This window comes from Stegastes partitus, unplaced genomic scaffold (assembly GCF_000690725.1).
Source record: "Stegastes partitus isolate 25-593 unplaced genomic scaffold, Stegastes_partitus-1.0.2 Scaffold185, whole genome shotgun sequence".
Taxonomy (NCBI): domain Eukaryota; kingdom Metazoa; phylum Chordata; class Actinopteri; family Pomacentridae; genus Stegastes; species Stegastes partitus.
The window spans coordinates 373,370-390,060 of NW_007577916.1; the positions used below are offsets into that span (position 1 = coordinate 373,370).

Sequence of the window (16,691 nt, forward strand, 5' to 3'; positions counted from 1 at the left end):
CATACAGAATATGCTTAAAGTAGTACGGATTGTCACACTGCATCCTGACTGAGGTAGAGATCAAACAATCAGGGAATTCATGACAGCACAGGTGCCTTATAGGTAACCTGTGGGGCGTGACCAGGCAAGCTGGTGTGTCTTAAAGAAGTATCCACGTACCCTGAGGGGGGGCATTTCCCATCTGGGGAGGGAGATTATCTGGAGACAATAGAGACCATATTTTTGAACTGTATTTTATTATCACTGTGAATGGCACTAACAAAACTCTGTTGTAACCCATTCTGACTTATAACCTCCACTGTATTGGAATCACCGCAGAAATCTCAGACACAAGTTAAGACGGGGTTCACTAGCCTGGCTCTTTCCAGAGATCAAAAATACACTCTGTAAACCCCAGAAGCTCACTGATCAGCATTCACCCAATTTACACACCAGCAGGAATGTGGAGCAACAACTTGCTGTTCATAGAGAGTTAACTGTTGAAACTATTTCTTGTCGGTCTGAGCATCCTCTCAGCACGACTGGATGCTGTCTCTAGAGGTCATGGCTCAGGTGGTGGAGCAGGTTGTCCCATGATCACAAGATTGGCAGTTCCATTGTCCCTCCGTGGGTTGAGGTGTTCTTTGGGCAAGACGCTGAACCCCAAGTTGCATGGCCGATGACAGCTCTGCCACCATTGGTGTGTGAGTGTGTTAGTCAAGTCAGCGTCATTTATATATGTTAAAAAAGGTGCTATAGAAGTATAGACCTTTGACCATCAAGCTGCAGTGCAAGATGGCAGATTGGGAACAAATCCACCAGTGTTACTGCAATAGGTGTTCAGGAAGCGTCACATTCAGTGAACCCAGCTATTACTTGTGTGTGTACAGATCAAACAAATGACTTCTGTCGCATCAATGAGCTTCAGAGGTGCTGCTAAGTGTACTTTTTTTTTTCTTTGAAAGAATAGCTGCAGTGTGATCTTGGGCCTTTTAATCCTTTGTGTCTCTTGTAAATGAACAATTTTTGGAAAATGGTCTGCAGGCCGTTGCACCTTCACCCAGCTCACGGCGACACACCATCAGGATGTAAAGGCAGCTTTATTAATAATCATTTCACAGCATACACTGAACTCGCTGCAACGTGCATGCAGAGAAGATTTTACAGAAGATGGTTGTTACAGATCAGCTCCAGAGCGCTGCGTCCTGTTACTGTCTGTGTTATATAAGCCCACTAGATGGCGCTGTTGCTCAATGTATAACTCCTTAAACAAACACAAACCAATGGGATTATCCAGCCACAGGAAGGCTCAGTGTCCACAACGTCTACATTATCCTACATCTGCACATCTCCAAGTCTCCCCCATCAGCTCGTAATCTTTTTTTTCTTTCCCCCACACATGTGAACACTTACATCCAGTATTTAAATCCAGATTTTCAGGGACAGCTGATAAAGAAAATAAATTTGACTCTACGATAAAGATTCAGTTTTTCCCCAATAAAGAGGATTTAAGGAAATCCCCAAGTCCTTCCAGTGTTTTGATTGGACTTCTCATTTCCATTTATTCACCGCGCTGCTCTTGCACATTAGTTTAATAATTCATGTCAATAGCAGTCTAATGCTGGCATCAAAGGAGGCTTGTACCAACTTTCCACCAACTGACTACAAACTACTAACGGAGCTGAAATGGCCAGCATGAGATGTGTTGTGATGGGAGATTCTGCATAATTACAAATTCCTCAAGCAATAATGAGTTGACCAGAAGGAATTTTGTATCGCGCGCACAATATGTGGTCTCTATTGTGGTGGTATAAATTAATCATTAAGCACAGCGGAGCACTGCATGGGGAGCTCAAACTGTAGACACACACTCTATTGTAGCTCACATAAAACATTAACTATCATCAATTTAATGACACTTTAAATCAGCACAGAACATCCTCCCCTCAAGCTAAACACTCTCTAAAACTCTCTATAACTGAAGCATAAATGATTAAAACCACAACTGGCTGATAACAATATTACTCACACACTTTCTTTTCTCTTCCAGAGACCTGATTTCATAAGGGTATGCTCTGTTTCTGGTTGTCTATTTTAGTCATTGCTCTTGCAGTGTGTCTTCATTTCCTGTCTTTTGCTGTGCAGCACACTTGTGACATGAAACAAAACACAAGACAGAGTAAACAGACGTACCAAACTGTGATTGATAAATTCAGATTCCTCACAGTTTGCCTTGATGACAGTTTTGTACAATGACAGAAATATCTTTATAGTCAGAATAAGGAAAACCACTAGGATGAGGAGGTCGGTACAAGCTGGATGTGACTGAACTTAATGCTGCTTTGGTTAAATGTAAATGCAGGAGTAACGTAATGCAGTCGCCTCTTTCTGTATCACAACCTTTCATTGTCATACTCATGTCTTGTGTTCTCAGGGTTGTTTTTACCTTTACTTGTGTATTTTTATTTGTGGAATCCCTTCACTTGTGTTCATTATCACCACTGTTAATGTTCTCTGTCGGATTACGTGTCGCTGTAGGTTTGTGGCAGCTTAGGGCAGTCTGAGCATTACAGCTTGACCACAGTGTCCTATAGTGACACGGTGGATGGTTTCCTAGACAGCTGTGGCTGCCCTGTTATCACGGCACCCAAGGTTCACGCTGTTAAGTCGGACAGCCGAATGAGGAAATAATCCAAAATGCTGAATTGTTATCAGGACTGACTGCAGCCTGTCTGTGGCATGGTGTATCTCCATCTGTCTGCCTATTGATCAGACACATTGATTGGTCATACATTATCTTTTCTTGTCTCCTTCTGTCTCCCCTCGTTTGTCCAGGATATTGACTGGGTGCAGACAGAGAAGCATGTGTTTGAGCAGGCATCCACCAATCCTTTCCTCGTCGGCCTCCACTCCTGTTTCCAGACAGAAAGTCGGTAAGAGTGTGATGACACTGTGTCAGAGCTCATACTGTGTTTAAATCCAATACATTTCAGTTGCAGCTCGTAGTACCTGGCAGTACTTTTCAGTAATATGAAGTGTTACTCTGTGATGATGTTGTGTTGTGCATTAGAGAATAATATATTTCTATGATTTAAGTATTACCAACAAATGCCTTGGACATGATTTGTGCTGCTCAGGCTTGTCTGATGTCTTTTGCCTTTGTGTCATGGAACTCCTCAGTAGTCCTAAAGTATGCATTCAGTCTGCTGAGTGTTTCATAAAGAAGCTTTCAGCCATTACACCGTCCTCATGACAAATGTTGGTCAAGGAACTCTCAGTGTGATGATATCAAACAGAGAACATCTATTCTTTTTCATGGACGCTGATGGAGTTCACGAGCTCCTAGTTCATAGCTCCACCGATGCTAGATATCTGAATAGATAACAGAAATGGGTTTGAACTCGCAGCTTCTGCCATATTTGATAGTCTTCCTGATGTTCCTCTACCTTCGTTTTTGCTGCATATTAAAGCACAGGCGCTTGATGTCATTGTCCTTGAGTCAGGTTTAGTGAATCCTTCCTTTGCCTTGGTGAGGCTTTAAGATTCAGCGCTTTGATTGGAACTGTGCAAAGCCTTCTTTTCTCCATATTCGATGTTTTTTAGGCATGTTGCACCACAGCAGTATCTGATGTACACTGAGCTGTTCTCAAACATGAGCCATAAGATTGGAAACGCTGCTGTGGTGCTTTAAGAATAACTCGACTTTCCATCTAAATAAAACTAAACTAAAGCTTCATTTCACCTAAACATGGGTTCTGCACCAGAATCACTCCATCGTGCTGTTTGGCACAGAGACATAAACCACATGGCTCCATAAATACCATGAACTGCTGAATAAGAGGAGAACACATTGTTGGTTTTTATCTCTTTCTTTGGATTTGTTGGGATTTTTTTAAAAAATAAAGTCAGCCATTCTTACCCTGTTTAGTTCCTTAGCAGCGGACCTGTGAGTCATTTTCCTTAAAAAGATGCAATATGTCCAGAACAATAAAACATATAGTAAAAGTGACAGAATCATATTTTGTGCATGTTTTCTTTTTCATGTGCTGATGGTTCATAGTGACCAGTGTTGTATCTGTCCAGTGTAAACCAGCCACTGGTTGATGGTATCAGTGGTTCACTAACGGGTTTTTCCATGATTTCCAGGTTATTTCTGGTGATCGAATATGTGAACGGAGGGGACTTGATGTTTCATATGCAACGGCAAAGGAAGCTCCCCGAAGAACATGCAAGGTACACATCCACAAGTACAGCACCTGTTTTCATACGTGATCACGGCTAAGCCCTGATGTTTAGAAACCTTAAACGGTGTTTAGGTGTGTTCATGCCACATGGAAAATTCATCATCACTAGACCTGTATGTTTAGGTAGCACTTGTGTGATTTTTCTCAGAACCTTTCTCAAATACTGTACACATTAATTAAATAGCTGCCTCTTCCTGGCCTGCAGGGATGAACTGCATGATCAGATTATGACATTAAAGTGGTTAAATGTGTGATTAGGTTTTCCTCGTGCTGACATGGCAGAGTCATCTGGCGACACTGGAAACACATCTGGGCAGTTGTTTTGTGGTGGACCGACTGAACCCGTCCAGTTGGGTCGTCTGTGTTTCTTATGATGACATGATGGGTGTAGTTAGAACAAGAACCATCGTTTTCCTGGAAGGATCTTTTATTTTGTGTTGTTTGTTGTTGCGGATGCAGTTTGAAATGTTCCTCGGCAGCGTGGTCCAGAGATGCTCCTCCTAAACGGATGCTTTAACGGCTCTTCGTGGACATGCCAACACTTTCAAAACCCAACTTACCACTTTTTTTTTTTTTTTGCACCTCTGAGAAATATAATGAGCGCCCATAATTCATTGTGCCTGTCTAGTTGCGGGGCACTCCAACTGCGGCTCTGATAAATGCTGGATCAAAGGCTGGGTAATTTAGAGAGGCACCGTTGGGCCCCTATCGGCCCCTTGCAATCTGGATTCTGGAGACAGTGGTTGTACATATGCAAAGCAGCATGTTAATCACTCATAATGATTGTACATATTCATGAGCAGCGCTCTTAGAGAGAGCCCTGCTGCATTCCCCCGCGCCGTGGGGGAGGCGTGCCGGTGGGCGATGGATGGTACTGCTGATAGGACGCAGCTTCTATCAGTCTGATGGCAGCAATGAAACAACGACGCACAATGGAGGCTGTCACCGTGAAAATGTGGGGGAGCGATGTGGGATTTGTGATTTCTCTGTCAAACACTGCTCCACTACAGCCTTTTCCCTCAGTGTTTGACAATCATGGATTTACAGCAGGCAGACAGAGAGGCTCGTCGGTGTTAATGAAGGCTTATCTCCTGGAGACAGAATACACACTACCTACACACAGAGAGAAAACATGCTAGTGACTCACCAGAGAGGCGCACCGAGCAGCACATTTAATCACGGCCAAAACTATGGAGGTTTTAAAGGCTAATGTTTGCTATAAATACGTCTCTGTTCACCATAATGAGAATCATCTTAGTAACATGAAGCTGCTTATGAAAGTCCTTTAAGTGATCAACACATGTCTTAAAAGTATATTTCATACGTTTCTGTGTTTGGTTGAGTTACTTCATATCAAGCAAAATACACAGTCGGGGCTTTAAAGGTCTGACTGGTTTTGACAAGGACCAGCCAGATGAGTGGGTCAGAGCATCAGGTTTGTGGTCCGACCGCGGTGTCTGATCCGACTCACACTTTACTGGACTTCAAGGATCTGCTGTTGGTGCCTGGTACCGTGGGTCATAACGGTCCTTTAGATGTCAGTGTAGGGAACATTTCACGGTGTTTTAAAGAGATTCTTACCCATCATGCAGTAGGATCATATCATGGATTCACTGACAACGAGCCCAAACACCCGTCCGTCCTCAGCCACTCTGTGAAAGCAGCGGCTTTGTGGAATTCAGACATAAACTTCCTGTGGCGACTTTATTCGAACCCCTTTTCCTTCATACAGTACAGAAGAGCCGTCCTACCTGCAAAATAACTGCCCTCACATCGTTCTGACAGCTCTGAGATCATACGTGTGCGGCGTTCAAAGTGTTACACAGCTGGTATAAGATCCTGACTTTTGTGAAGCTGTGACTTTTGGGGGTTGTGTACACAGAAGAACAGCAGCATGTCAAGGACCACACCAAGGTCTACAGAATCTGTTATGCTCTAGTGTGGAAGTCTTTGGCCGGATGCTGGCACTAGATGGCAGGTCAGACACGTCACTCTCTGCATTTCTTTCTGCTTCTTCGCAGGTTTTATGCTGCTGAAATCTGTATTGCTCTGAACTTCCTCCATGAAAAGGGCATCATCTACCGTGATCTGAAGCTGGACAACGTTCTCTTGGACCATGAGGGACACATCAAGCTCACAGACTATGGCATGTGCAAGGTAAGACGTGTATTGATTTATTTTTTCAGTAGACTGTCGGGTTATCAATAATGCAGGAGATCAGGATTGACTGGCTCTAACAGGGCCTCTGTTTTATTGTTTTTTTTCATTCCACCATTCATGTTCTTGTACACATGACATCTTTCACGCTGCCTCTTTCATCTCTGCAACTGCTGTTCTCTCTTTGTGTTTCTTCCTCCTCCTCCTCCATCACCCCTCAGGAGGGCATCAGACCAGGGGACACGACCAGTACTTTCTGTGGAACTCCCAACTACATAGCACCCGAGATCCTCAGAGGAGAAGACTACGGTGAGTGCAGGCAGAGCGTGGAGCGTTGGTACCGTACGATAATGTATTTGTAAAGGACTACAATTAAAAATTCAGTGATTAAAGAATGCTTACAGTAACGCAGGTCGGCTGTCTTACCAGCAGAGGGATGGAGGCTGGATACATTAGCTTAGCACAGCTTAATGGGGAGGAGGTTAGCGTCTACCAAACCAAGAGAAATCCAAATCCCTGTTGCTTAAAAGTTGCTTAAATGTTGTTCTCAGCTGGCTAGCTAATGATGGCCACGTCAAGACTTCTTCTACCTGAAGAGCTGCGTGCCATGACTGAGGCTAATGCTAAGCTAGCTGCTGCTGGATGGTTTGTAAATCCGTCCAGATCGTTGGGCTTCCTCTAGTGTTCATTTGTTAGTATTCTGTGTTTAGTTATGACAGCAAACTGAATATTACAAACAAACCTTAAGGCACGTTTGCGTTCCCAACAGACTGTTTGTACGCCAACATGTCCGATACTCTATAAAACCTTTAGCTATGTTAGGTTCTTATCCATCATGCAATTAAATCAGTTCCCAAATTCAATGTCCACGACAACGAGACGAGACACAGCCAGAGTCATAAATAAGGGCTTCATAAAGAAAACAGGCAGCGTATGTGTGTGTGTGTTGTTTAAAGGCTGAGCTTACACATGAGTACTAAGCATTAAGGAACATGTCATGGAACACATCACTGATATGTGCTGAACACTTGAGCAGAATGCTGCACATGGAGAGTGTTTATCTGTAATGCCACGCCCATGTCTGAATGAATATCATCTGTTGTGCCCTCCCAGGCTTCAGTGTGGACTGGTGGGCTCTGGGCGTGCTGATGTTCGAGATGATGGCTGGAAGGTCCCCGTTTGACATTATCACCGACAATCCTGACATGAACACAGAGGAGTACCTCTTTCAAGGTGAGACGGAGGAAATGATCTCTAGGTAACATGCCTGGGGTCAGCAACAGCAACAATAGTGCAAGACTTGGCGTCAATGTTTTTGAGTTATGACCACTTCTAATGAAGTTCAACCAACAAACTGCACTGATTGGCTGATGCAGAAAAATGAAGTTGTTTTTAATTAGTATTTCCATGTTATTTAAATTAATTTTTAACTATAAATATGACCCCAAGTTTACTAATAATACGTCGCCTAACCTCAGCATTGATGCTTCTGTTCCAAAAATGCATTCTTGGGCACTTCTATATTATATATATATATAATATATTATATATAGGCGGCAGGTGGTAGAGCGGTACACAATCACAAGGCTGGCGGTTCGATCCCCTCCACAGTCGAAGTGTCCTTGAACCTGAAGTTGCTCCCAACACAGGCAGCAGCTTGCATGGAGCTCTGTTGGTGTATGGATGTGTGTGAATGGGTGAATGAGAAACAATTTCCCTGAGGTCTTGTACCGAAGGGATTAATAAAGTTTTACTCTAATTCTAATTTCATTCTAATTCTAATTCTAAACACATTGTGAAGAGCTTGGGATAAAAGCTCTATATGAGTGCAGACCATATTTAAAGATTCATCTCCAAAAATGTGCATCAGCAGGTGATCTCTTTCCTGCATCTTGTGTTCTGTTCGCATATATGAGCAGAACCAAGTTGGTTCAGTCGTATCGTTGCAGGAGGAACAGCTGGATATCAGATATGAATGTTAGGAGCGCATGGCCGACTGTTTGGGGCAATTTAAAGAAAAACATGTTAATTTTACCGCTTGTGATGCATAAATGATATTGCGAGCGTGCTAAAGACAGATTACGTGCACTGGAACAGCGATCAGCTGGAGGCTGTGAAGGATTTATGTCTGTGAACGTCCAGGCTTAAATTAGTCAATTATGCTTCATTAAAACGGAGGAATCTCTGAAACAGGGCTAATTTCATTTCCCTGTACAATGTTAATGTGTTTCATTTGCAGCCCGTCTTGTTTTGCTTTTGTCTTTGGCGTCTCTTAGCATTTGAATAAAGCCATTTTTACATGAGTGGTATAGAGCAGAGGAATCACACCGCTTCTTCTATTTCTTGTTGGTAAAAACACTTGTCCTATGTGTTTATTTTACCCATTCCCATTTGCACCTTTTTCTACCTTGGAATCTCATTTAGTTATTTGTGCGTTTCATATTCAGCTGATAGATTACGTGGTCCTTTAAGGGTTGAGAAAATTCTGCCCTTGGGCAGCTTAAATTCCTTCAACTCCATTGGATGGGTGTAGGAATGCATTGTAGTGAGGCTGGTTGTCTAAATGTGTTAAATGGTGACAAGTTTGCAGCAGTGTGTTGTATCTGCCGTCGTGAACAGCTCTGAATTTCTCTATGATTTAATCACTGAATGACGAACAGCTTCGTCACAAAAACAATCTTGCTTTTTGGTTCTTTCATAGATTTATTATAGGTCCAAAAAATCTGCTGGGTCAAAAACATACATACAGAAAGTTAAACTGGTCACGTAGAAAGCTGTCGTAATGTATTTTCTTTTTAGTGGCGCTAACCTCTTAACTTGTTCTGAGTTATACGATTGACTGCAGCTGCTGACTCCTCTGAGTCGGTTTAAATAGGGCTCGTTTGAAACAGTCATTGGCCATAAATACGACTGTTGGAAAGTCTAAGGACGGAAGGATGGAGGGGGGAAGGAGGATCTGACAAAGCAAATCAATGACTTGAACAAGTCAAGACAACCACTTAGAGCCATTTCAAAGTACCTACAGATCCTAAATCAGCTGGCAAACAGCTGATTTTTGTTAGTAATAAGTCCATTAGAGTCCATGGTGAGGTGTGTCACTGCCTCAATCAGGAAGAAACCACAAACTATCACCTGCTGCTGAGAGACAGTTGGTCAGGATGGTCAGGAATCACCAAAAAGCAGGTCTGCAGTGAGTTAGAAGCTGCTGGACCACGGCTGTCACAGTCCAGTGTGTTTTATATCAGGATGGGCTGAGAGGCTGCAGCTTAAAACCTGAAGTCTGCTGGTGATCACAGACAAAGAAAAGGCCCTGTAGGGGGGAGGTTTGTGTTTAGATGAAACAAATATTGAGCTATTTGGCCACAATGACCAGAAATATGTTTGGGAAGGTGAGGCCTTTAACTCCAGAGCACCAAACCTGCCGTCAGCCATGATCGTGGCAGTGTGATGCTCTGGGGCTGTTTTACTGCCAGTGGAACTGGAGCTTTATAAAAAGTAAATGGAATACTGAAGAATGAGGATTACCTCCACGTTCTTTAGGAAAACCTAAAGTCATCAGCCAGAGGGTGGGTCTTGCATGTAGTTGAGTGTTTCAACAACACAATGAGCCCAAACACACGTCAGAAGTGGTAAAGAAATGCCAGGATCAGACTGGTCTCCCCAAATCCTTACTGGAACCTGCATGTGTTATAATTTCATCTTCACATGCAGATGGAGAACAATGTTTTAGCATTACAGTGACTTTGGTGCATTGCTACCAAGGCACTCATGTAATAGAGTTAAAAGTTACTCTGGCTGAGCTCAAACATGAGCCGTGGTGGGACGACCGGCTCACTTTCAAGGACTCAGCAGAAAACCAGCTCTGGGTGTGATCACACCCTCAGGGTAGAGGAACCTCAATTTATGTCCTTCTATTTGCATTTGTATGTCTTGGAGCCATATGGTCCCTGTACATAGCACACCCCTCTACCTCCTCCCCCCTCACAGCCGCCCACACAGGTCTGTAAAGCAGAAATTCCTCCATACTACAGTGTGACGCATTATGTCTCAGCTGTGACTGTCAGGAGCATAGCGCGGCACCACGGCTAGCATCTGCCACCAGTACCATCCTCCTGGCGGTCTTACCGGTAGAGCAGCAGGATCCTGGATGAACGCCTGCCAACGGAAACTAACCCTTTCACTATAGGAGCCACCCAGCCATATGCCACCTAGCTAGACCCTGTGCCAGGCCTTACTTTGGGAATCGATGCACCACATGCCAAGCCCAGGGCTTTAGACAGACTTCCAGAGACTGGCAAGCATTTGAATCAGTGCTGAAATCAGCCACACAGCAGTATTCACGTCAAAACCTGTAAAAGAACTGAAATATAACGAGATAAAGGCTAAGGCTGAGATCACGCCTAACTTTGGAAACTGTAGTTTTACAAAACTAAACCTTAGTCCCTGATTAGCTGAGACTCCAATAACCATTAAGCTGCCGTCTCATCCCACTGTTTGGTTTTTAATTGAAGTATTATCCTATATTTATTCAGCTGTGGTGTTGAAGAGCTCCAGAGAACAGGTCGACCACACGGCCATGCTTTTACAGTTTGGGTGTAATTTTCCCAGTGATTGGCTGTAAGAGGAAAAGCTGAACCGTAGTGGGCCGGCTGGGTTTTTAACAAGAGGAGCCAGAACGGAGCATGAATGAATAAATAAATCAGTAGTTTATACATACAGGGCTGTGAAAACAGAAGTATTTGCCCGTTTCCTTATTCTTCACTTCTATGTATATAAAGTCTACCTGACCTGGATGTAAGAACCACTTCACTCTGCATTACCCAACCATCACTCTGCTGTGGCAATTGTTTTTTAAATCATGTTTTCTAGTGTTTTATAGGTTGTGCAAATGGTTTTAATATATGTCTTGTATGTGTAATAGAGTATACTGTCAGTGCGCCTCAGGAGCAGCTCTTTAAATGTCATTACTTGTACGTCGTGATAATCGACCCTTAACAATCTTAAACCTGCTATCAGACAGGTTTGTAGGAAAAACCAACAGAACCCATAAAAACAGCCTTAACATAGCGACAGCCATGAGCGCTGATTCTTTACGTTTAGTGTCGGGTTATGGAGTCACGCTGTAGTCGTATAATGACGATAAAGACTTTCTGTCCTATTTTATTTATTTTTTTTTTTTACATATTTCTCACACTGAAATGTTTCAGATCCTCAAACTAATATTTATATTTATGTAATATCAGACAGAGATAACCCATAAAACACAAATTACAGCTTTTAAATGATGATTTATTGGAAACCTTTATCAGTAACAACTGCAGTTATACGTCTGCTTGTGGAGGGATTCTGGTCCACTCGACATGTGAAACGTTTACATCTGACAAATATGCACCAATAGAAGACATCTGTAGAGGTAAACATCCTACGAATGCTCCGTTTGTATTTATATCAATAACAAACGTCCTTAAAGTTGTGCTTCCTACAGTCATGTTGGTGTGAACAAACGATGACACTGTAGTGAACTGATCCCATGAAAAGACCAAAAATCTTCAATGAACTGACGACTAAACTAATTCAGTTTATTACTTATTACTGGGTGCATGTTTCCTTTATTGGGAAAATCTCAGCACCGTAGTTTATTTAGAAGCAGCTCCACAGAGCAGCAACAGGCTCTGGCCTCGTTCAGGAGGAGATGAAGGGAGGACGGGGAAGAAAAAAGGTTGTGATGTGTTATTCTGTAAACAGTTTTCTTGTATTTCTTGCTTTCCTTTTAAAAAAAACTGTGCTAATTTCAATCTTTCTTTTTCTTTCTCTAACTTTATCCCTGTCTTCCCCCTTCGTCACTGCACACACACCTCCTACACGTTCATATTACTGCCTGCTGCGTGGTACAACGAGAAAACACAAACGCAACTGTTTGGTTTTACTCACACACCTTCTGTCGGCTGCTTATGCCTGCGTTTATGACTGTCCTCTTTCTTTTTGTCTCGTCATGTTATATACACACATATATATATATATCTCGTCTTGTGCCGTCGACACACTCATAAAAGTGAGAGGCCACGCTTTAGAATAACGCCGCTTGCTGACCGTCCTCTGCTTTTCTTCCTGTTTCTCAGCGCAGCAGCCGGTTGTCTTATTTTGAAACGCCGGCGGTCACGTCGCCTTGAACAGTAATTGAAAGTAAAATAACTGAGAGTGAAGCACTAATCTGTGAAGTAGCACCGCATCCTTGGATTTAGGTTTGGAGGGAAAAACTATTTTTCAGCACATTTTTGTTCTTGTGAGTATGACATTGTTTAGCTGTGGGAGTCTCAAGGCTATTAGTAGACCATAAAAAAAAGTGAGAGAACGAACAGAAGAGTGTCCTCTGTATCTCCTCCCTTCCTCTGACTCCCACGCAGCAGACATGGTCACCCACAGGCAGGTTGGACTGTGAATCATCCTCCTCCCTGCTCACGATTGTCCTTTTATTGTCTCTCCCTCTCTCTCTCTCTTCCTTTGTTGCTGTCCTTCTTCTCTTCTTGCCAACAGTTATTCTTGAGAAGCCCATCCGCATCCCAAGGTCTCTGTCGGTGAAAGCTGCCAGCGTGCTCAAGGGCTTTCTAAACAAGGTGAGAGGAGTCCTCTCTCATCAGCGCTCGCTTTTTCTCTTAAATCACCATGTGTGGGATCACGGCCAAGACCAGGGCTGTGTTGTGGACAGCCGGGGAAGGCCTCTGCGTTGGGCTCACTCTGCCTGGCATTATCACCGGCAGTAAGACATTAAGACCAGTGAACGCCACACAAGATCTGTAACGTACACGGTGATCCATGTGAGGGTTCCTCCATCAGGCAGCCAGCGCTGTGCTGGATGTGAAGGAGGAACCAGATGAAGCTGCTGCTGCTGAAAATAGAAGGCAGAAGTGTGCCAGTCTCCAAGTGACAAGACCAGAGACTGGAGTACAGCCAGCAAGCAGTTAGCCTAGCTTAGCATAGAGACTAGAGGAAGAAATTACATTTAGGTGTGTGTTTTGTTTTGTTTTCTAAACAACAAAAAATGTGTTTTCCACAGGATCCCAAGGAGCGGCTGGGCTGCCAGGTCCAGACGGGCTTCACAGATATCAAGTCACACACATTTTTCCGCAGTATAGACTGGGACCAGGTAAGAGCCGCCGAGTGGACAGCAGGAGCATCATTCACTCATTTAAGCCCCACATGGGTGATAGAAATGTCTCTCAAGGATGTATTTGTTATTTAAATATCTAGTGTCCTTTGCAGCAGTATTTTTTTATTTAACCCTCTGAACCCCAGTTTCTGGACACTTTTTGCTCCTGTCATGTTTTTGGTGTTTCATGTTCTTCACTGTATTCTACATTCAGTCCTGCACCTGAAGGCCAGAAGAACATCCGTTATTTACGCAGTGTGGCACCGTTATGATGACATTCATAGAAGCTGATCAGTGTTTTCACAAAGTGCCCACAGTTCTTATGAATACAGTCATGACTCGATAATCCGACACTAAACGTAAAACCTTCTTCTATGTCGGATATCAAGGCTGTCGGATTGTCAAGACGGAGGTCCAGATACGAGGAGGGCTTGATGCTGGAAGGATCATTAGTTGTTCATTATTGTTCATAGTTGTTATAATAACTAGTCGGGCTGGTCCCAGTAGAACTTTCTGCGTAGGACTTTCACTGTCGCACTTTCTTGCTAGTTCTGCTCATCATGTTGCTGATTTAGAAAAAATACTTTGCCTTTTAAACCTGCCGACGGGTTTTGGGTTCAGGGAGTTATTGCATATGGAGTTTTTATTTCTGTCATTCATTCAATCAAACTGGCTTCTGGTTCATTTTTACCCTCAGTAGGATTCATCAGGGCAGATCTGAACCGAGCAAATGAACAGTACGTTTAAAGATCTTGTAAAAACAGAGGACGAAATGGGGTTGCAGCTTCCAGACTGAGATCTAAGCCTGATTCTGAAACTGATGAGCTGCTGGGTGAAGTGATGGGAGCGATCGGGGTGTGTGCTGCCTCCTGATAGACAGCTGCTGACAGCTGATCCGGGGTTTGGCTCTACAACCTGTCAGCTCACTTAGACCTCATGTAAAAACAACAAACACGGAGTAAACACTGCACGCCCACATTTAATGCCAGTCGGCTCTGAGAGACGACAGGGCGCAGCTGTCATTACACATTCACTGCTGCCTTCATCACTCTCCATAGTGTGTGTGTCTACTGTATGTATGTGGAGAGAACACACCCTCCTGTTTACCATCCTAACAGGCACATGAGGGAGGTGGAGCCCTTTGTGTGTGTGTGTGTGTGTGTGTGTGTGTGTGTAAAATGGTTAAAAATGGATGATCTCGTCATAGACTCCTGCTGTATGCCCCTCCACCTCCCTACTGTGGAGCAACAAGGCAAATAAAAGTGAATTCCTAATCACACACATACACACCATCTGACACACGAGCGCAGGGTGTGTGTGTGTGTGTGTGTGTGTGTGTGTAGGTTGCAGTTGTGTAATTAAATGGTGTAGGTCTGACACACAAACTTGTCTGAAACTGACATGAAAGTAGAATAGAGGCTATACAATATTAAAGACCTTCACGGTGCCAAACTCTGAAGTGTATCGACGGTTTTCATCAGTCGGGTTGAACCGTGTCACTGATGACAAATAATCAGTGAGAAACTGTGATGTGATAACAACAGGAGTGAGATTTCAGATTGTGAAAAGAGAGTATGAATTTAGTGCTTTAGAATCGTGTCTTCGTCAGGTCGCTGCTGAATGAGGCGGACACGCCGGCATGAACGTGTCCTGACTGGACATGCTGTAATCTGAACCGTTGTCTCCTCCAAGTTCTCACACATGTTCTAGCTTTCATCTTAAAGCATAAATTCAACGTATGAAACACTACCAACAATCCAGCCTCATGATGGACTCAAGGATTCAAGACCTTTACTGGTCACAGACACAGTTATACCTGGTGTACCACACAGTGCAATGCTCCGTACACCTGCTCCACACCGAAACGATAGTAAAAAGATGAATAAGAATAAAGAATAAAACACACAAGAAATAAATATATATATTAAAAATAAAGAATAAGCAAAAATAAATAAATCAAATGTTCATCCAGTTGTTATATTTAATGTGATTTTATTAGAGATCCATATTTTAATCAGATAAGACAAGCTCATTATTGGCAGCTTTATTCTTCTGTCATTAAATTGACAACACCACTGTTAAAGAAAGTGAATTACACTGTGTGATGCCAGCGTCTGTAATTTAATTCACAAGATTTTTTTCCCAAAACTGTTGCAACTCGACTTATTCCAGTTTCCCCACTTTAACGTTTACTTTAGAAAAACACCATTATGCTGTTTTGTCAGACATTAGCACAAATGCTAATATAAGGTGAATTAAGAGCATTTCTTTCTCCTTATTGTGGCTGTGTCCCTCATGGGACAATTAGGTAGAGTGGCAGGTAGTATAGTGGCATAAAAGAGGAGGAAAACCATTGTCAGAGTGTGTTAATGAGTGCTGCCTCAGTGCCTGTGAAGTGCACACCAAAGGCAAACTGGGGAGAGATATCAAAGCGGAGAGAAATCCTGAGCCCGGCGACAAAGCTCCCACATAGTGCAGAGGGAAAACAAGTTGACAAAGCTGTGAGAGGTGGAGAAGCGACGCTCTCTGCCCTCAAACTAGAAACCTGTCTCCAGACCTGACAGGCCTGGAACGCCGCTACTGTTGTTACCACATATTAATATTCATCAGACATTTCCTGCGGGAGCGCAGAGTTTTCTCTCTGAAGAGATGACACATTTGAATATCATTTACCTGCCGTCCTCTTTTATTCCCTCTCCAAATGCACAGTTCTTTACTGCCAGAGAGGTGTCAGGCTGATGAGCGCTGAGAAGAAATTGATCATTTGAAGGCAGATAGAACTGGATTTCACTGCTTTGACTTATTTTTCATTGAGATCACATTTGGGAAGGAAACAAAGTGCCTCTTGTGCTGCGTGTTGTGGAAGCTTTGAAGATCAACGTTAACCAGAGGAAGCCAAAGGCTGCAGGCATTGAGCTGAAATTAAAGCAATTAGATAAAATGCACACAACAACTCAAAGCGTATTATAAACCAGCCATGCTCAGCGGCTGCCCCACCTTGGCAACCGTTTAAAACGGTGGTGGGTTGATTTTTAAAAACAGAACGTGTCGGGGTGAAGACCAGAAGGTACAAAAAAAACTGGGCCCACAGGATGGAGGACTCAGTACATCTGACACTTATGTACTCAAGTGGTACAAATATCTGATAACTTTGTCCATCCATC

The 16,691-nt window shown here is 43.2% G+C and overlaps 1 protein-coding gene across 1 annotated transcript in view; it reads left to right on the forward strand.

Moving 5' to 3' along the window:
* prkcz (protein kinase C, zeta) overlaps positions 1-16,691 on the forward strand; it is a 108,608-nt gene that overhangs the window by 77,149 nt on the left and 14,768 nt on the right. The window contains exons 10-16 of the mRNA XM_008280207.1: positions 2,815-2,912; positions 4,126-4,212; positions 6,245-6,380; positions 6,602-6,689; positions 7,494-7,613; positions 12,915-12,994; positions 13,435-13,524. Coding sequence (XP_008278429.1) covers positions 2,815-2,912; positions 4,126-4,212; positions 6,245-6,380; positions 6,602-6,689; positions 7,494-7,613; positions 12,915-12,994; positions 13,435-13,524 — 699 coding nt within the window. The remainder of the gene's footprint in view (positions 1-2,814; positions 2,913-4,125; positions 4,213-6,244; positions 6,381-6,601; positions 6,690-7,493; positions 7,614-12,914; positions 12,995-13,434; positions 13,525-16,691) is intronic.